Source organism: Siphateles boraxobius, unplaced genomic scaffold (genome assembly GCF_051911475.1).
Source record: "Siphateles boraxobius isolate OS27281-9 unplaced genomic scaffold, OSU_SipBor_1 66, whole genome shotgun sequence".
NCBI lineage: Eukaryota > Metazoa > Chordata > Actinopteri > Cypriniformes > Leuciscidae > Siphateles > Siphateles boraxobius.
In genome coordinates this window covers 14,409,891-14,430,992 of record NW_027509193.1, presented here as the reverse complement: position 1 = coordinate 14,430,992, position 21,102 = coordinate 14,409,891, and the positions used below count along the sequence as shown (strand labels likewise).

Below are 21,102 nucleotides of genomic sequence, written 5' to 3'. Positions count from 1 at the left end.
ATTTGATCATGGAAATGTCTATAGATTCACTACTTACCCCCACATTTTCTCAGCCCTAAGAATAATTAATCAGGGAGATTTGTTTAGTTTAACGGTTCCCACTTAAAATAGTAAAAAAAATATTCTATATGGAAAAAGAGAATAAAGAAAATGTCTTGGTAACAATTTGTGATTTATAAGTAATAACTATATTGTAGAAATGGTAACCATGGCTATAGCTATATATATAGTCTGTAATCGACAACCGGCGGTGTCTACAAAAAGTGTTTTTGTATTCTTTTTCACTCTTTTTTGTCATTGAAATGACAAAACAATGCGTTTACATTAAACGTCATGACTTTGCATATATTTTCAACGAGCGAAGACCGCATGGGATCTCTTGGATCGTCCACATCCTCTCTGGATCCGTCTCATAATCTAGTTAGTTGCCTACCTAGACAGCATCACAGGCGCGCGCTCTCAGTCTTCGGACGCCTATGAGGCCCAAAAGCGCGGCCTGTGTAGCTCAGCTCACTAGATTTAACCCAGTGTGTGTGTGTGTGTGTGTGTGCGCGCGCGGCTAACTGGCTCTAGGGAGGGTGGTTAGGTGACGTTAACATCCGCAGGATTGAACCGGGGAAAGTTGTTTCCTGAACTCTTGGTGCAGTTTGTTGGTTGAAACCCGGCCCTGCTACACTTCACACAGGAAAAGGAAGACGGATGCAGACGAAGGGAAAAATATCGAAACGAAAATATCGAGACAAATGACTTGAGACCATGGAAGTGTCGGACATACCAGCATCGCGCAGTGAGGACAGTGATGGTATGGATATATTAATACATGTTAAATTACAGAGTATCGATGCCAGTTATTCCGTGCTTTTTGAGATTAACGCTGTCTTCATGTGCTATCGGAAATGTCCTACTTCCCACTTCTGAAGTCGTCATTACGAGCTCATCGCATTAAAATTTCGACTCGAGAGGGAAAAACTAGTATTTACCATAATTCCGATAGCACGATAGCTTAAATCCGTAAATAATGATTACCATTTTGAGCTAGACCTGCAAACATATCCGATTATATAGCTGACAAAGCTTAAATTAACCGTACAGATCTCATATTTTAAATGGGTTTTACAAAAATTCTGGACCGTTTTATATTGATAAGAATAATAGCAGTAAAGCGGTACAGCATAAATCAACAGGTGTTTAAGACTAGAGTCAATATAAGATTATTTGCCATGTGTCAGGTTTAAATCTTGAATAGACATTGGACAAATCAAATCAAGTACTTTTAGGGTTAATCTGCTTTTGGCAAAACCCATCTTGTTAATGAAGTAGAGCTCTTTCATGTGTGTCACTGATCTGTCACGCACCTGTTTTCATACTATGCACCTGTTTTAAATGATTCTTTAAAAATAAGACGGAGGATATACTATTTAGAAGAGTTTCAGATGTCCTGCATTGTTTCCCTGTAGAACTCCAGACGCAGCTAATCGAGTGCCGAGCTCAGCTGGAACACTGGCAGGGTGTGGCGAGGATCTGTGAGCTGAGCAAACAGGAGGAGCTGCAGGATCTGCAAAAACAATGCGACCAGGAGATTCAGTCCTTGCAGGAGGCTCTGAGAGGTGAGGAGTAAGAGGGAGGGAGGGAGGGATTGCATAAATATGGTCCACCTACTAATGGAGGTAAAGCACAAGTCTGTTTGGGGATTGTTGATTGGTAAAGTGGAGCTTCTGTATGTGTCAGAAATGCCACAGACTGTTTTTTAAAGTCAGCATGAAATGGCAGTTGTGATAGTTTTTTTTTTTACCCTATGGTGGTGTATATATCCGAGTGAAGTGGCTTCTCAAACAAGAAAAAATGTAGGCCAGGTCTTGATTTTGTACATCAGGAATTGATTGGATCATTGGATCCTTGTGGTTTGCTTTTGTGGTGACAGGTTGTCCTGCCCTCACGCTAGCAAACATTCTTAAATGATTTGCAAATCAAAATGAACAGATCTTATTTTTTATTGAACATTATAGTATTTATTATAAATGATTTCTCGTTGCACACATCATTATTTAAAAAAAATTCATGTGACCGTAAAACCTTTAACCAAAGTAACTCTTGCAGCAACTGCTCTTCTCTGGTGATGTTCACTGATGTGAGGGCGGGACAACCTGTCACTCACGTGACATCACAGCAATAGCAAACCACAATCATCCAATCAATTCACCATGGACAAAATCAAGTCCTGCCCAACAGTTTTTTTCTTGTTTGAAAAGGATTTTTTTACTCAGAATTACGTCATAGTAGGGAAGAAAATGGTTTCTCTGACGAGAAAAAATGTAGGTTTTGTCAATTGGGAGTTGATTGTATCGTTTTTGACATTTGTTAGTTTCTGCAATCTCATGTGAGTGACAAAATACTGGAAGAGAGGGATTATTGTCATGCACTCGCGTCAGTGCACACGCCAACAAATGTTGTTGCGAGGGGGAGTTGATGTTTGTACACAACACAGTGAGAATAAAAAGTGTACAAGTAGGTGCATCTTAATGGCAGCTGGCATGAATGAGTTCTTATACCTCTTTAACCTGCAGTTCGGCATTCTAAATCGTTTACCTGAGGGTAACAACTCTAGTTCCTTATTGAGAATGTGGGTTGGGTTATCCAAAATCTTATGTCCCTCCCTGAGCACAGATTTTTCGTACAATGACTGTAGGTAGCACTGTTCTTGGTAACCTACAATTCTAAAAGCTGTACTAATCAGACGCCCCAAATTGGATTTAAACTGAACTGAAAGATTACCATACCAGGTCTGCATGTTATACCGTATCACACTCTCTAAAATCCTTTTTAAAAAACAGAAACAAGAGTTTGCTATTGACCATACAATCTTAACCTTCTTAAAAAGTACATCCTTTGTTGCAACCTGGTGCAAAGATTCTCAACATGAATGTGCCAGGTAAGGGAACAATCAATAAAAACACCCAGATAATTATGACGTAACCTGACGTATTGGTGTGTTGTGAATGAATACAGGATTAAGTTCACAGCTTGGTCTTGGGTCAAATATAATCTCCTCTGTTTTAGTGACGTTAACCATCAGATGGTGAACATCACACCAGTCCACAAACTGTTTTATTTCTGAATGGTAGGAGACTGTATCTTGGTCTCAATACAATAAGCTAAGGATAGCAGTATCATCAGAGAATTTAACAATGTAATTGTGTGGATGTTTACTCACACATTCATTGGTATAGATAGTAAAAAGGACAGGGGAGCTCACACAACCCTGTGGTGCCCCTGTGCTGATGGATTTGGGGTCTGAGACTGCCTGATGTACTTATTGTGTCCTATTAGTTAAAAATGAGTAATATCATTCAACGATAAAAGAGCTTACACCCATATTTTTAAGTGTCTCAAGTAAAATAACTGGCTGAATAGTATCGAAGGCCGAACTAAAATCTATAAAAAGTAAGCGTGCGTAGGCCTTCGGGTCCTCCAAATGCTTTAGGACTAAGTGGGTGATGCTACTTATAGCGTCATCTGTACTCCTACCCCGTTTATAGGCAAATTGCCAGGGATCTAACCTTTTATTAACCTCAGTTTTTAGAAGAGACACCATATATTTCTCAAAACATTTCATTACAATGGATGTCAATGCTACTGGTCTGAAATCATTGTTCTCCTTGGGACAAGGTTTCTTTGGGCCTGGAATGATAACAGTCATGCAATGATAAATATGTAAATAAAAGAGGGTTCTTAGCTTAACTGTCTATGGAGTCCGCCAGTACAGTATCCAAAAAGGAACACCATACCTTATCAAAGGTCTTTAAGGAGCCTGTGAGTGAGATTCAGATTTTCTTGAGCACCTCTTAAATCCACATATCAAGGGTAGGGGATGCTTCCACTTTAAAATAATGAGATATCTAACTAATGATATTGTAAAGGGTATAGTCTTTTGCAGCAGTAACAGAATTACCTTATCTTCATTCAAAATGTGATATGAATCACTTTACTCTGCTGACGTATTTAAACCCGGCCGCTCTAAATCGGTCTCCATTCCTGTATGCATCACTTGCTTTTCACAATCCAGTTAACCACTGCATTCCTGTTGCTCAAACAGTAGAGTATGGAACTGACCTTATTCAAAATGTATAGTGTACCTTGAATGTAATGTAAGTCACTTTGGATAAAAGCATCTGCCAAATGCATAAATGTAAATACAATCGATACAAATAAATCTCACCCTACATTTTTTTTGTTCGATAAGCCAACGCACTCAGATTTGTCACAATTCAGAAGTCGGTTGCATTTTCCATTCCATATGCTAACTTGAATGTCACAAAGTAGAATTTTACCCAAAGAACTGGAGGCGACAGAAAATGTTTCATAATTACTCAATGACTGATTCCAGTTCCTTGACATCCAGTTCTTGTTATTTTCCCACCTTAGAAACGGCTGCTCAGTATGAGGCCAGATTATCTGCTTTGCAGTCAGAGCGAGCACAGTGGAGAAGAGCCATTCTGCCCCATGACACTAAGGTTAGGTGTCCCTCCTCTTTTTCTAGTTTTCTCCCTCTTATCCAAGGACTCAGGCCAAGACATAAGTACTGGTGTTTTTTTGACATATGTCTCCAGAAGGAAACAAGTATTTTTCCCCTTGTCATATTATTGCAAACTTCTTTCACTTTCTGTATTACAGTGTCCCTCTTTAACTTTCAGTCTTTTTCTAAATCATTTCTCACTTCTCATTGTGCATGTAGGGCGTTAAAGGCACCTTAAAAAAGGGCAAGCTGGAGGGTACTTCTCCCAACAGTGAGGGACCACAGGGTGACTCCTCTCCCCCGCGAGGTTCTGACCATGAGGGCTCCGGGTCCGACTCTGATCCACTGGAGCTGTTGGGAGAGACGTCAGATACAGAGACAACAGGCCTGATGATGGACTACTTCCCCCAGCACTGTGACTCTGCCTCCATGTCTTCTTTCTCTCTGGACACTCCCTCCTTGCCCCGACATCCGCCTCCTCAAGAAGACACTGCCTCACTGGTGTCCACAGGAACGCTGGTGCCTGAAGCAATCTACCTACCACCACCAGGACACAGGCTGATCTCGCATGCTGACTGGGACAAATTGCAAGCACATGTCAGTATAATTCAAGTTTTTCTAGCAGGTTTTTTATTGCAATGGACAACTGTATCAGGAAATTTTAAAACTGCTGTTACCAGGCCTGAAAATTGACAAAATACTAACAAGTAATGGAAAGTTTTCCAAGTTTTGCTTGGCTCTAAAATATTTTATCAATTAGAAATTGCTCTTCATGAGTGCAGCCCTTATCCAGTAAGTTGCAAACAGTTGAAAACAACATTTGCCATTTACAAAGTGTGGGACATTTCTAGGCTGTTGTTTGTTAATCAGTGCGTTAGAGATCACTGATGTCAATGCATGATGCCACCACCTCTCAACTTATTTGCTGAATATTATTGCCATGCCATTATAGCTTGTAGAGCTTCAAGAGGAGGGGACAGAGCTTCGAAAGCAGAAAGCTGATCTGGAGAGAGAACTGGATGTGCAAAGCACAGAGACACAAAAACAGGTAGAGAAACTCTCAGTTCCGGTCTTTCGCCACAGATCTTTTTTTGCAACAAGGCATGGACAAATTAAAAAGTACAGATATGCAAAAAAAATATTTTACCATCTCTTATTGTCTGGATTACATTGCACTTATGGACTGTAACTGTCTTAAATTCTCCCCTTTGTAAGATAAAGAAATTATCTGAGATACAGCTTTGTACAATATATTACTGTTCAAAACTTTAGAGTCGATAAGATTTAACTTTAGTCTATAATAAATTGTAATTTATTCCTGTGATGCAAAGCTGAATTTTTAGCATCATTACTCCAGTCTTCAGTGTCACATGATCCTTTAGAAATCATGATGATCTGCTGCTCAATTTCTTATTTCATGATAAAAACAGTTGTGCTGCTAAATATTTTTGTGGAAACAATTTTTTTTTGATGAATAGAAAGTCCAAAAGAGCAGCATTTAATTGAAATAGAAATCATTTGTAACGTTATAAAAGTATTTACTGTCACTTTTGATCAATTTAATGTGTCCTTGCTGAATAAAGGTATTCATTTTACTTAAAGTATTAGTCTTACTGACTTTTTAATGGATGTATGTAATATAATATATTTTTCTAATGTGGTTTAATTTCTCTGAGCATACACCCTGATATAGCATGTCTGCAGGTGATTACTTGCAAAACAAATTCTCATATATTAATATCTTTGTGTTTGTTTATTGCAGTTGTCATTACTTCAGTCTCAGGTGCAGACTTCTGAGGCCCTCCTTCAAGACCTACAGAAATCTTTTAGCCAGTCACAAAATGCTGTTCAGAGCAGATTGGTGAGTAGTAGGTTGACTCCATGAGCCAAAATCCCGATGAGATCACAAACTCTTTAAGAGTCTGCATGTATTTTTTTACCCAGGCAGAGCTGTCTTACTCTCAGAAGAGAGTCTGTAATGAACTCTCCAAGATGAAAGGTGAAGAAGCTGATGTGGATGAGAATAGCCTTCCGCCCCACAGTCCAACTCTAGAGGTATGCGAGTGTGTATGTTTATAAGCGGATTTGACGAAAGGAGGCCAGAGGTCTGGAAGAATTGAATGTTGTGTGTATTTGTGTTTATGAGTCTTTAAGTCAGAGTATATCTCTATACATAGGCAGCTCACTGTGAGGAGAGGCTTCGTATTGAAATCGTCAACCTACAGGAACAGTTGGAGACGCGCACAGAGGAGAGCGGTCAGTCTATAATATATTACATTCACATTTATGCATTTGGCAGATGTTTTAATTCAAGGTGACTTAAATTGCATTCAAGCTATATAGTTTTGCACAATACAACATTTGAATCATGTCTGCCAATTCTGTTAATTAAATCTTTTGATTCTTTGGGTTTCTCTGCATTGACGCATGTGTTCTCTTCTCTCACCTCCTCTCCTCATCTTTCTTGTCACATCTGCTCCTCCAGAGGTGTTAGAAGGCAAGTCACGCATACTTTTAGTCAGTTATAGTGTAGATCCTAGTTGTTATTTAAGGGTAGGTGTTTATATTTTAGTGTGCCCAGTGTCAGTTTGTGATTAAAATCGTTCTCCCTCAGTCAAGCTTGCCAGCCTGACAGTAGAGACGGACCGCATACAGATCCAAAGGGAAAAGGTAATTTTAATTATTTAATTCTTAGGTGTTATTTCTTGTGGGACTAGCTGGTTTTCAAAAAGGCTTTTTTATTATTATTATTTTTTGGGTGGTTGGGTGTTCACAATTAAATAATTCCTTCAAGATATCTTTTGAACATCAAATCCCATTTGTTTGTACTTCAGTGCCATTGTAACCTGTGTTGTATTTCTCCATAAGTTTAGGTCCTTTACTTTTAGTCAAATTTGGCCTACCATTTCCAGTGATATCATCGGTGTATTATTGTTGTTGTTGTATATAATATATATATATATATATATATATATATATATATATATATATATATATATATATATATTCTTATTCTAAATATACGTTTTTATATATAACATGATCGTCTCATTATTTAATCACATTACAAAGAGACATTGTTACACAAAATTGGATTGCGAAATGGAAAAATAATCCCATTCATTCCTTATATTGGATGCACTCAAAAATTTAAACATGAACATACAGGTGAAACTCGAAAAATTTGAATAACGTGCAAAAGTTATAATTTGGATGATTATGGCTTACAGCTTATGAAAACCCCAAATTCAAAACGAGATAATACAAAATACATAAAATCAATAAAAAAAAGGATTTTAAATACAGAAATGTCTGCCCTCTGAAAAGTATAATCATGCATATGTATATACGGTAGTTATATATATTAAATATATTAGTTTCACCTTTTAATTTGAATTACCAAAATACACAAACTTTTGCACGATATTCAAATTTTCCGAGTTTCACCTGTAATATGGCCATGTGACAACCATGTAGAATAGTGCTGTTGAAAATGTCTGTTGTATATTGCATAACTGTTTCAAATACTATCAGTGTATATACGATGAGTATTCCAGTGAGAATGTAGGCATTATTCCATCTGTGTGTGCAGCTGAAGGCTGAGCTGCAGGAGTGTCGCGTGGAGGTGCAGGGTCTTCGGGTGGCGCTTGCTCACCTTCAGAAAGAGAACAAATCTCACATCCAGGAGAAGGTAGGCCATCTTGATGTGTAAAATATGATTGAATTTTATTATGTAGTAGTTTACATCTCTCTGTATCTTTCAGGCGGTGTTAAAGCAGCAGTGTTTAGAGTATCGCAGTCAGGTGATCAGTCTGCACACTCAACTAGACACTAGTCAGACTGTGCAGAAGGATTTTGTGCATCTTTCACAGTCACTGCAGGTACTGGATCAGCATGAAGTTCTTACTCTTCTAACAATGCAGTCTCTGTTGTCAATCAATTTTGATGTACACATAATGACGTGATCTCACTACATGATTTCTTTCTACTATAAATGATTTTGCTATTGCAGACAAAAATTCGAGGTCTGCGACTAAAACTTTTAGCAGGAACAGTTCAGCGATGCAATTTTTGACGTGTCACATGATATTTTGTTTGAATTTATTGCTACATTCTTGTGTTTTGAGCCATGCAACAGTAATGGTTCTCATTCAATGAGAGAGCATAAGGGAGGAGGGAGCATGAACAAAAAACAACTTTAAACAAAAATATTATTTATAAATATTTTATTATTGTGTTCTGTGTATGTCTGTTTCTTTAAAATCTTAGATTAAAAATAAATGTAAAAACAATTAAAAATTATAACCCAACATTCATATTAAATTACACATTGTGTAATATTTTTACGATTAGAAAAAATTTGCCCTCATACGAGTAAAAATTATTTTAAACAATAATGACCTTTTGTAGTTAATTAATTTTTGATATGACTTGAATGTCCTGCTGCAATTTTTGTATAAATTATATAATAGACAGTTGTGTAGTGAGCTCACAAGTCTTGTATATATCCAGTTATATACTTTAGAACTGTGACGGTTTGATTTTTTTAGCTTGTTGATTTTGTATTAAAGTTTGCACTGTTTTTAAATCGTTTTCAATTTCCTCTCTCTGCATTCAGGTGAAATTGGAGCAGATTCGTCAAGCAGAATCATTGAACCAAGTCAAGCAGATCCTAGGGGAGGATATTGAAGAAGTCACTGATTTACCTGCAGATGCCACATAAAACAATAAATATAAGAACAGGTGACATTCGGAAGACCTAAAGGAAGAGATTCTGTGGGCAGGGTCCTCAGAAAGGTCCAAGTTGAGGTGGGCTGCCTCCATTAAAAGAAATGCATTGACATTGATCGAAGACTATTCCTGCACACATGGATTCACAATGCTTCTAATGATCTCAAAACATACAGGCTAAACATGATTCCTTATCAATCTGAACAAATTGGAATTGCTAATACTTGAATTTTGTGAAATTCTAACTATTGTCTGCAGACTTAATGCTACTGCAGTGTAAGTTGTATCTTGCTGGCCTAATCCTTCTTTCCTAATAGATAATGACATATAAATATATAACTCATTATCAGCACCTGTCCAGCAAAAATCAAAACCAAAAGCTAACTGGGGATGGAGACTGGGGGCAATTGTACATTATTTTATTTTTCCCCCCCCCATTATAATAAGCTACTATAGATCATCCTGACATATTTTGCTATAAGAAAATAAAATATATGTGCCAAAGTAACAGTACCATTAATAAACATATATTGATAAAGACTCATAATATCAAATATTATTACATGTGGGTTTAATTGCTGAATATGTTTGGTGCTAATCTATTTTATTAGCTGTGTAAACATTTTTTAAAGTAAAAGTGGGTAATGAATACAACTGTTAAAAATGAGATGCATCATTTTTACTAAAATATGATACTATTTAATATATATCTTAAGTGTAACTAGTTTTTGACTAGATACGAATCTAATGATATTTTGTGAAATCATGCTTATTTGTGATTCATACATTTTTTATTCATAACTAGTGTTACAATTGTCCCTTTCCATGATGAAATCTTTTGAGTACCACCAGCAACAGTGTTAGCATATTCCTTCAGTCTACTTAAAACCAAAAAATACAATTTATCTTACTTTACAATAAATACATTAAAACTTTAAACGGCATAAGAAAATGTAACATGTAATGTAATATTTTTATACCTCAAATGATTTTTATGTAGAAACAATCTCTCAACTTATTGTTCTCCGGCAGAGCGAGAATTCAGTATATGCTGAAAAGGTGTCCACTTAAATCTGCATATATTTTGTGTGTTACAGTTACCCCTCACTATACTATTGTCTAAGCTACAATAATTTCACTCAAAGCTCAAAAAGAGTTTATGGCCAAAGTCACTTTACTGGAAAGAGCCATCAGTTCATTATGAAGTATCTGGTGCCTGAGCCAAAAGTGGAAGATCAATGATATGTGATAAAACACTAACATTTATTAGCCCCATTCAAACAGTTTTAATGTAAATATAGCACAATGTTTGTAACAAATCTGAATGCACTAAATATGAAAAATTTAGAATAAAGTAAAAGATGGTATCGGACCACGCTTGTTTTTTATACACATCTTTATTTTAAGAATAGCATTTTCATTGGAATATACTGTTCATAACAATATATATATATATATATATATATATATTAAGTCTTAATGCATATACGTAACACTTTTTACTTAAATAACTTTTTTTTCTTTGTTCAATAAGTTTTAACATTTTATGGGTGATTTCCACTGGTTCACAGTGTTCACTTTTTCACTCCACGTGAATTTTCTGTTTTTCTCAGTTCTTCTTTTTCTCTTTTTCAGTCCCACTTTTTGGACACAAGATTCTCATCTTTCTCTGTTAAAGAAAATCAGTTATGTGAGACAGGAGGCAATAAAGATTAGTCTACAACACTATTGTAGAGTTTGAATAATATAGGCATACATTGATATGCAGCACATAATCCTAAATGTCTTTAAAGTCATAATTATGTAAATATTCTTTAAACTATGTGCTTTAATTTAGCAGAATCTGTATGGTTTTAACCAGACAGAACCACATATATGAGTATGAATTTGGCATTAAGACATTAAGCATCTACAATGGCATGTATTACCTATATGGAGCATTACTGTACAGTCATTCACTGATTCAGATCTGAGGAGCTCTATGATTGACAGTATCATATTTATATGTCAATCAACAAGCCAAAGAACATAGCACAATTTGTCTATACACAAACAGACACAGGGCCGCAGGCAGGCAGAGACAGAGAGGATTGTGGGATACCTTGCTTTGTTACAGGAATATGGATGGGGACAGGATTAGGCTGGAATGAGATAAAGAGGGGTTAAATAGGGGATTGAGTAAGAGTAAGAAGGAGAAGGATAAAGAGGACGAATATTTATACCACTGGAAGAAATGGGGTGCAGAGAGGAGGGTTTAAAAGCAATAAATATAGGAGAATACAATTTTAAAAGAGAAATTAATAAAGCATCATGGGAATTTGCTTGTTAATATTCAATGAGTTAGTCAAGTCTTCATTACATACAGTAAGTTGTTTTAACATTTAGTTTTGTGTTTGTATGTTACATTTTAAATATGCTTGGAGTGTTTAGTTTAAATATCAGTATTTAGGAACTGTTATATATTTACATGAAAATGTATCATTTATTTAATATTTTGTAAATCTAAATTTGTCCGTATGTTTTTTTGTGTGTGTGTGTGTTAAATTGTTACTTACGCTCCAGGTAGTTACGAGCAACGAACTTGAGCACCTCGTCGATGAGGATAACGGGGAAAGAAAGCTTCAGTACAACGATCCACTGTTCTACATTGAGATGGGTTAGCTTGAAGATCATCTATTAGAAAAAAGGCAGAGATTAGCAAATGACAGATGATAAAAAGCAATTGAATTTAAACAGAATGATGCAATAAACTTACAATGAATTAAAGAAAGAAAAATATTGACACTTTTATGCATTTGCCATTAAATTCAGCAGTGTTTGGGAAATGTAAGTGTCTACGGGCTGGACCTAATCATGGTCTCCTGGGCACATATGTTTTTGGTCACCCCCTAATGGCAGACCCTTTAGCCTGTGATATTAATAAAAAACAAACTGAACCAATGATGGATGCAGTACTTACAGGCAGAGGGTCCACATAGATGATCATGAAGTGCAGAGACATGGAGAGAGACATGGCTCCAACCAACCACAAATTGCTCCATGGAGGCATGCGCAGCAGAGACTGATTCTCAGACAAGCTTCAAAAACATGCACCAATGTATGTTACAATCAGCAAAATAAAAAAAAGGATATTGAGCTGGTTTGTGATGTTTAGATTTGGAGTAAGTCAGTTCTGACCTGTTCAGAGCGTTGCACATCTCAATGGTGACCAGCACAGACAGAGCCATTGTCATGGGTGGAGCGGCCTCAAACACCCCGCAGTCAATGCCAGCAAAGTCCTCGTTCTCAGCACTGCACTGCATGAAGTGGGACTGGGGACAGAGAATAGGTACAGCATTATTTTTTTATTGTGAAATGTATCACGTTATTACTGTATTTTATTGCTAGCAATTGTCTTCTCAACATTCAGAGACGTCAGGCAGCAACTATTGTATCCATGTAGCCAGTGCCGCAGTACTCAAGTCCAAGACCATATTTTTAGGAGCATTTGAAATACACTCTGACTTGAAAGAGCTGATCTCGACTAGTCACAGAAAATATGGTCTTAGACTCTGTCTTGAGTATTGCAACACTACCTGTAGCATTATTGTAAAGATCATGCTAGACTCACCAGCTGGTAGAATGAGACCATGGGGCCCTCGTCACAGTAGAGGAACCACCACCCAGCAGCAGCAACAGTTGCAGCACCAACATAACCTGAGAGAAAAAGAGATTGAACAGAATATGTAATGCAATCTGAGGTAATCAGGGATGGTACAATGGCATGAATGCATGGTGAACCTATAATGGATCACGAATAAATCAGAAAAATTGAAAATAGCGTACCTCCAATGGCCAGGTACCTGAAGAACAGCCAGCCGGAGATGAGAGGCTCTTTGGGGGAGCGGGGAGCCTTGCCCATGATGTCCAAATCAGGGGGGTTGAAGCCCAGAGCGGTGGCAGGAAGACCGTCAGTCACTAGGTTCACCCACAGAAGCTGAACGGGGATCAGAGCCTCAGGAAGACCAAGAGCAGCTGTCAGGAAGATACTGAAGAAGATGGAGAAAATAAATAAGGTTTAGAATCAACCTATGCCTGATTTCAGAAGGTAAATAGATATATGTGTGTGTGAGCGAGAGGCTGTCACCCACCAGACGACCTCACCGACGTTAGAGGAGATGAGGTAGCGAATAAACTGCTTCATGTTGTTGTAAATGGCTCTGCCTTCCTCAACAGCAGCCACAATGCTGGAGAAGTTGTCGTCGGCCAGGACCATCTCAGAGGCTGACTTGGCAACAGCGGTGCCAGAGCCCATGGCAATGCCAATCTCTGCCTTCTTCAGGGCAGGAGCATCATTCACACCATCACCAGTCTAGAGTATGTATAATGGGGTTAATGGAATATTAAAAAGGTAAGACTTCATTTTATAGTAAAAAAAAACACACGCATGTTAAGTTTAGTTGATTCTAAACTACTATGCAGTCCACTTCAACTTAAAGGAGTGACATTTTCTGACCAAGTGACCAAGATCCTGTCTGGTCACAGTTGGTCTTTGTTCTTTTGTCCCATTTAATTTGCTCCATTCAGTTCACTTACCATGGCGGTGATCTCATCAAAGCCTTGAAGGAACTCAACGATCTTGCTCTTGTGAGAGGGCTCGACACGAGCATAACAGCAAGCCTTACGCACAGCTTCTCTCTGCTGGGCCAGTGGCAGGTCATCAAACTCACGGCCAGTGAAAGCACGGCCTGTCACATCCTCATCATCAGTGAAGATGCCAATACGGCGGCAGATAGCCACAGCAGTACCCTTGTTATCTCCTGGAAACGAAAAAAGTCGAGAAGTATTAAGATATTTTCAGGATTACTGCATTAATATTAACCTTTTCTTTTTTTCAAATATTCTGTGCCAGTGAAGTATCATTGTGGGAGATTAAATAATTTCTGCTAACTTGTGAAGTTAACATCACAAGCAAGTTTACTGTTGTGCATAATATGACCACCTGTTTTATTTATTTTTTCAGGAATAGTAAAAAAAAAACGGGCAAAGCAGGATCAATCATTGTGTCACAGAGCAACAAACAGACTGACAGTTTTCCTAGAATGACACCCTCCAGTTTTAAGAAATGTCAGCACTGAAAATGTAACATGGTTTACCTGTGATCATGATCACACGGATTCCAGCAGCCCTGCACAGCTCAATGGATCCAACAACCTCTTTACGAGGAGGATCCAACATACCAACACAACCCACAAAGGTGAGATCAGTCTGTGAGGAAAGCAAAAAAAAGAAGAAAAATGCAGGGTTAAATCATGTAAGATGGAATATTTGGCCATGTTTCTCTCTTTAACAAAAATACCTCATATTCCGCAAACTTGGTAGAGTCCTCAAGGTTCATTTCCTCCCGTTTCAGAGGGTTGTCACGGGTTGCCAGAGCCAGGCAGCGCAGGGTATCACGGCCAGTACCCCATTCCTTGATTACTGCCATGATCTTATCCTTAACTGGACCAGTCAGAGGCACACGGGTGGTGCCAACACGCACATAGGCACATCTTTCAATCACACCCTCAGGAGCACCCTACAACAATAACAGTTTTGTGCTTTAGATTCTTTTTCAGGTATTCATTTTTACTCGTTCATTTTAAGGATCAGTCTTACCTTGACAAACATCTTGTTTCCAACAGGGGCCTTGGAGGCCTTTGCAGGGGAGCAATAGGCAGACATGGACTTTCTGTCACGTGAGAACTCAAGAGTAAAGTCCTTCTTCATGAGCTGTTTGATCACCTAGGAAACCAAGAGCAGCAAACTACATAGATATAATGACCGATATGGAATTAAATGAAAATTTAATTTTGGCACGTGGCAGAATTGCACATCTCAATCCATTACAAAAATCCAGCCATAAACTCAAGTGTGTTGAAATAAATTCTACTATCATAACTATCCTTGTGATATTTCAGTCATGAAAACGAGACAAAAGATTTCGACTTAGAACTGAAATATATTCAGACACAATACAGCTGTACAAAATGAACTTAAAGGGTGCAGAAGAGACTGAGATACTTACAGTGCAGCATGTATTGGCTCTATCAACCTTGGACAGACCACGGACGTCAGTGTTGAACACGTTCATCTTTTCAACCAAGCAGCAGAGGGCAGTCTCTGTAGCCTCACCCACTTTCTCATAGATTCCTTTAGACTGTAAAACAAGGAAAGTGAGAGTAAAGCTCTGTTATTGCTCCACAACTGGAAAAGCTTAGATGAGATGGAGACCGAATAAGGTTTGTTTACCTCATTGAAGTCCAGAGAAGAGTCATTGCACAAGGCGCAGATGGTTGCCAGCTCAACAAGGCCATCGTACTGGCCACACTTGACAGGAAGTCCCCCTCTAGTGCTGCAAGGTAAAGAAAGAAGAATGGTGAGTCTGTGTGTGTTTGTGCGTGAGTGTCACTTAATAAATATAAAATCACTTACACTTCTCCCTCTGGTGTGTACTTGGATCCAGAAATGTCATACTGATCAAGAGCCACAGATTCACCCTCCACCTTTTCAATGATGAACATCTAAATACAAAGAGAATAAAGCTTAAACGGTGTGTAAAGGAGAAGTATTTTCTGGTTGTATCGAGATGACTGGTATATTAGTGATTGCTTTTGGAGTTAGACTCTCGCAAACCTTTGTAACACACATCTGGTTGGTGGTGAGGGTGCCAGTCTTGTCTGAGCAAATGACAGATGTGCAGCCCAGAGTCTCTACAGAGGGAAGAGAGCGGACGATGGCATTCTTCTTAGCCATGCGTCGGGTTCCCAGAGCCAAGCAGGTAGTGATGACAGCGGGCAGACCTGCTCGGAAAAGAAAAGAGTAAAATACTCTCGGTTGGATTTGCTCAACTTACAAAGTCTGCATTGAAAAGGGGAGTCGTGAATCTTGTCTGCATTTTACTCTTGATTTCACACTGATTTGTTTCATGACTCCTGTATTCTCACCTTCGGGGATGGCGGCTACGGCAAGAGCCACAGCAATCTTGAAGTAGTATACCGCACCACGGATCCAAGAGCCGCCGTGGACTGGGTCGTTGAAGTGGCCAATGTTGATGAGCCAGACAGCCACACAGATGAGGGAGATGACTTTGGATAGCTGCTCACCGAACTCATCCAGCTTCTGCTGCAAGGGGGTCTTCTCCTGCTCAGTGGCAGCCATCTGATCACGGATCTTACCGATCTCAGTTGAGACGCCGGTGGCAACCACAACTCCGATAGCCTTGCCAGCAGCGATGTTAGTGCCCTGGGACAATGAGAGGGAGATGTTGTTTCAGGGCTAGTGCTGGAGACAGAGGAGAACAGCAACAAAAGGCTGAAGGAAGGGAAACTCACAGAGAAAAGCATGTTCTTCTTGTCCTGGTTGACAGCCCTGAGGTCAGGAACAGACTCTGTGTGTTTAATCACACTTACAGACTCACCTGAGAATAAAGTGATAAAGGAGGTCAGAGAAGGCCAAAAGAAATATGTTTATTTTTGTGTGTATTGGGAGCCCAGATGTTGTAAATCAGAGACTAACCAGTGAGGATAGATTGGTCCACACGCAGAGTTGTGGAGCGGATGGCGGTGAGTCTGATATCAGCAGGGACTTTGTCACCAACTACACAGGAAAAAGTTAAGAATTGAGAAAACGCATATCAAGAACAATACATGCACAAACCTAATACTAACATCATTCTAGGCTCTAGAATGACACTTAGTGTTAGCGGTTAAGGTGTCTAATCAGTCATATTCTTGATTTGATTGAGTTTTCTTCAAATATTTCCAATTATTTCATTATAAAAGTTTCTAAAATTATGTATATTCAAAGCTTCCTTTTTTTCTAGTCCAGTCTAGGTTGTCCAATCCTGTTCTTGGAGTTCCACCTTCTTACAGAGTTTAGCTCCTCCAACCCTATTAAAACACACATGAACCACCTAACCAAGGTTGTTAGGATTAATGAAACATCCAAGCAGATATGTTGGAGCTACATTTTGCAGGAAAATGACCCACTAGAAGCAGGATTGGCCTCTAATCTAGTCTAAAGATGTCACTGTCAATAATGTTTGCAGAACTTCTGGTGAAAGATTAGAGATCAAAAAGGAGGATCTGATCAAGGGACAATTGAATGAAAAAGAAAAGCAAGGACAAGTTGACCTTCTTTGTGGTGTAAACAAGAGGCCTGGAGAGAAAAATGAGTGATGAGGAAGGAACAGGTGGAAGAGGGAAAGAGAAGGGGCTAGGGATTGAGAGAGGGCAAGTAGAGGAACAGGTGCTGGGATGTATTTATATACAGGCCTTTTCTTTGCTCGTGCTCTCGCGGGTTCTTTCAGCCTTTTCTGATCCCATTACTCTATATGCTTCCTCCCGCTGTCACACACACCCCTTCAATGCCTTAAAAGGATGCTCACACTTTCTCAAGGGCATGAGTCCTATATAATCCTGTCCCCTCTACACATGTCTCATTACTTGACATCGTTGTGGTTACACAGTGTAACAGTTGGCTTGAAGGTGTTGCTTACTCTGCATTTACATTTTCAGATGCTTGTGCTATTCTGATGTGTGTGAGCATTATGGAATCGTTCTGTTCTCTACTGTCAGATGCTCAGATCCATTGGTATACCTGATACTTCCACAATGTCTCCAGGAACGATTTCTCTGGCTTTGATCATCTGTACGCTCTTTCTGTCAGCGCGGTAGACTTTGCCCATTTCTGGCTCATACTCCTTTAGAGCCTCAATTGCGCTCTCTGCATTGCGCTCCTGTAGAAACAAACATCTAGATCAGCTCCTGCTCCCCTTAGGATTTTACACCTTGACAGCCCTCTCCTTCCAAGGGTGTGCATACTTTCTAAATTACTATTGTGCCAGCCCCATGGACCCTTGATGAAATCTGACCAGCCTCTAGTATTTTTACCATTGTCGTCATTTGTGTTCCTGATGCCCCTATAAATACGGCTGTGCCTTTAACCCGTGATGTCATTTACACCACCAGTTTTAGGCTCTTAAGTTTCTCTTGAAATGTATGAATATTATTGTATTATATCACAAAATATAAACCAAATGGCATCTCATTGAAAATGTCTAAAAGTAAAGTTGATTATTTTATTTCTTGAAAATATGTATATATATATATATATATTTTTTTTTTTAAATTAAATTTATTTATATTTCTTTAAAAATAAGTGTATCTTGTTTAGACATTTTATAGAATTTGTTTATTTTTTATTTGTTTGTTTTGTTTTGAGGCTGCCTTCAGTGTTCAAATACTTTTTGGGGCCACTGTATTGGGAATGTAAAATTGATGTGCATATTCACCTGCCATACTCCAACCACAGCATTGGCGATAAGAATTAGGAGGATGACCAAAGGCTCGACAAAGGCAGTGACGGTTTCCTCACCTTCCTCAAACAAGGCCAGTACCTGATGAACAGAGAGAGAGAGAGAGCTGGAGTGTGAGAGAGACATCTAAGATCCTTTCGAGAGGTAGAAAATATATCGATTTAAGATCTACTATTTGTGCACCTCATTAGAGTCTAATTAAAGAGCCAGTGGGTGTATGTGAAATTGTGAATGAGTGTGTGCATGCATAGCCTCTGAAAATTTTGCACCCCACACACACCCACACGCACACCCACTTACACTGAACATTGAGTTATGGTTGAAGTGTACAGCTGATCCTCTTCCATTAATTCTCACTTGTGCGCATGCTTTACTCGATTTACGGCACGTTAGCACCTGCTGTCTGTCTTTCTCTTCTTCACTTTTACAGTATTTCTACTGATCTGTCTTTCATTCCTTCCATCTTTGACCTTTGTGGGTGGATACAGTTTCTTGGACTGGCTTAAGACCACCTTAAAATAACACTCTCTCCCTCTCTCTGTCTTAATCGCTCACTTTTTCTTTTCTCTTTTTCTCTCTTCAAAGCTTCTTTCCTGGCCTTCTAAGGCCATAATGACAGCTGTGATGTCATGGGCCTGAACAAAACAGCAGAACTAATGCTGCCTGCTTCATTTATTCCAAAACTAATTTGGAAGAAAGGAAGAAATGCAGTTTCATGTGCAGACACGGTTTCATTATCAGTACAGAATGTACTCAAATTTCAACAGCAAGGGCATATGCGCATCTGGGACTAAAAAAAAGATGCCTCATGCTAGCGCTGTTGTTTTATGCAACCATAAGGGTTCCATACTACCCGGCACAGACAAACAGCTGGATTATGGTCTACCCATTATATGTACAGTGCTGAAGGGTTACTGTTTAACTTGATTGACAGGAACGGATGGGAATGTGGGAAATGTGTCCCTGTCCTTCTCATGTACATTATCAATCATTGTCTGCACCCATAAATTAAAGCCTGTGAAGTCATTAAAATGTTACAGCTCTGTGACTTTAGACTTAACCCATTACTGAATTCCTGAAGCGCTACCTGTGGAAAGTGAGGTTTCTGAAGATTTAGACTACATTAGGATGTCATGCTGTTTCTATTTACTTACAAAAGAGATGCAGGCAGCCAACAGCAGAATCCTGACCAAGAGATCTTCAAACTGCTCAACCACCAGCTCCCAGATGGTCTTGCCTGAGAGAGAAGGTAGGTAGATAGATGCGTATGATAGACAGACAGTATGCGTAAAATACAGACATGCCTTCAATTCTAGGTCTAGATCTTGTCATATAAAGCTATAAAAACAGTAAATGTAAAACTTACCTTCTTCAGCGGGCAGCTCTGTGATTGGTTAATTTAGTCCAGTCGACAAGATGAATGGAGGAGGTGGTCAAAACAGAACCATTAGAATTAGACAATAATATCTTTCCCATCAAGAATCACCATAACATAGAATATTAAATAATTGTATAATATGATTCATTCTGAAATTAGATCGCACATATAAAACTATTCAATTAGTAGTCTAGCAATTTGTCCTTCTGTTTGACCTTCTACTGAAGTCCCTGTAGGTTTAAAATGGTTCCTGTGTTTCAGCTGTCACTTTTTTCTTTATTTGTCTTTCTAATCTTGCTTTTGCAACTTAATGTTATTGTGCAGCATGGTTCAGTGCATCTGTTCAGGGTTATTTTGCCTTTGGCTGAGAGCTCTAATTTCTTCTAAATGCAACATGTTCTGGTAAGAAAAACTGTTCTCTCAGTTTTGAATGCATACAGTGTTACTCATTCATCTTGTCTGATGCCTGTTCTCAACTAACTAATCAAAAATAATCATTCTACACGAAACACATTCTTAATACAAAGTTGGGAATTCTTGCTTCAAAATTTGCTTGTTTTGTCAATTCACATCAACTTTGTTTTATTGTAATCAAACATCCATTCATATTTTTAGAAGCCTCCATCCACTTTTCCATGCTTTCCTCACCGTTGAATCCGAACTTTTCTTGGTTTTTCTTGACCTGATCTAGAGCGAGGCCTGTGGTTTCGCTCACGCCGAAGTAGGCCAGGCATTCTGCTGTTTCCTTGGTGTGTGCGTTCTCCATCCTGTCTGCTCAAAGGGGAGGCTTCACAAAAACAGCACAAGATGTAGGTAAGTTGGATTTCCACAAGAATTGAGAAATGTCCGGTCTTAACACTTTTTACAGGTCATTGAGAAACTAATGAATCCCTTAATTATAAAAAAGAAAAGAAAAAGATTGAGAGAGTACGCACCAACACTTTTTAAAGTGTAGGATAGGGACAAAACAGATGGCCCCTTGATTCTCTCTCCCCTCTCTCTTTCTCTCTCTGCTCTCCTTCCTCTGGAGCGCAGGGCTGACTGAAAGTGCAAACTTCCACTCATCTCCATAGAGTTTTATAAAGACACCAGGCAAACCATCACCCAGGTCACACCCAGAGGAGGCCCACTATTGGCTGAGAT

At 38.8% G+C, this 21,102-nt stretch overlaps 2 protein-coding genes across 4 annotated transcripts; one reads left to right on the top strand and one right to left on the bottom strand.

Moving 5' to 3' along the window:
* The first annotated feature begins 571 nt into the window (after positions 1-571).
* rabep2 (rabaptin, RAB GTPase binding effector protein 2) lies at positions 572-10,616 on the top strand. 2 transcript variants are annotated; one of them, XM_077212521.1, is made up of 13 exons: positions 572-802; positions 1,458-1,607; positions 4,423-4,511; positions 4,733-5,110; positions 5,466-5,561; positions 6,276-6,374; positions 6,458-6,568; positions 6,691-6,769; positions 6,999-7,010; positions 7,128-7,183; positions 8,106-8,204; positions 8,278-8,394; positions 9,132-10,616. In XM_077212521.1, exons 1-13 carry the CDS (start codon positions 757-759, stop codon positions 9,234-9,236), a joined length of 1,437 nt encoding a protein of 478 aa, XP_077068636.1. In that variant the 5' UTR covers positions 572-756; the 3' UTR covers positions 9,237-10,616. The 2 variants fall into 2 exon arrangements, with proteins under 2 accessions (XP_077068636.1, XP_077068635.1); XM_077212520.1 differs by lacking the exon at positions 6,999-7,010.
* A 6-nt stretch (positions 10,617-10,622) lies between these two features.
* Positions 10,623-21,076, bottom strand: atp2a1 (ATPase sarcoplasmic/endoplasmic reticulum Ca2+ transporting 1). 2 transcript variants are annotated; one of them, XM_077212519.1, is made up of 25 exons: positions 20,895-21,010; positions 20,608-20,746; positions 19,948-19,965; positions 19,736-19,818; positions 18,558-18,662; positions 17,864-18,002; positions 16,781-16,861; positions 16,597-16,682; positions 16,210-16,507; positions 15,899-16,065; positions 15,698-15,786; positions 15,515-15,617; positions 15,291-15,422; positions 14,882-15,007; positions 14,583-14,801; positions 14,380-14,491; positions 13,820-14,043; positions 13,375-13,595; positions 13,070-13,272; positions 12,855-12,940; positions 12,422-12,555; positions 12,204-12,321; positions 11,800-11,917; positions 11,346-11,385; positions 10,623-10,913 (listed from the first exon to the last, which is right to left on the bottom strand). In XM_077212519.1, exons 2-24 carry the CDS (start codon positions 20,723-20,725, stop codon positions 11,381-11,383), a joined length of 2,985 nt encoding a protein of 994 aa, XP_077068634.1. In that variant the 5' UTR covers positions 20,726-20,746; positions 20,895-21,010; the 3' UTR covers positions 10,623-10,913; positions 11,346-11,380. The 2 variants fall into 2 exon arrangements, with proteins under 2 accessions (XP_077068634.1, XP_077068633.1); XM_077212518.1 differs by lacking the exon at positions 11,346-11,385 and having other exon boundaries at positions 20,895-21,076.
* Between the last annotated feature and the right edge of the window lie 26 nt (positions 21,077-21,102).

Bases quoted from the DNA above. Each gene is read 5' to 3' on its own strand.
- rabep2 (XM_077212521.1), top strand. From the start codon at position 757: ATGGAAGTGTCGGACATACCAGCATCGCGCAGTGAGGACAGTGATG. The intron at 6,375-6,457 runs GTGAGTAGTAGG...TTTTTTACCCAG, and splicing joins ATGCTGTTCAGAGCAGATTG to GCAGAGCTGTCTTACTCTCA. The intron at 7,184-8,105 runs GTAATTTTAATT...CTGTGTGTGCAG, and splicing joins TACAGATCCAAAGGGAAAAG to CTGAAGGCTGAGCTGCAGGA.
- atp2a1 (XM_077212518.1), bottom strand. From the start codon at position 20,725: ATGGAGAACGCACACACCAAGGAAACAGCAGAATGCCTGGCCTACTTC. The intron at 16,862-17,863 runs GTATACCAATGG...TTTCCTGTGTAG, and splicing joins AGACATTGTGGAAGTATCAG to TTGGTGACAAAGTCCCTGCT. The intron at 12,556-12,854 runs GTGAGTCTAGCA...CTCTGTCCCCAG, and splicing joins TGGTCTCATTCTACCAGCTG to TCCCACTTCATGCAGTGCAG.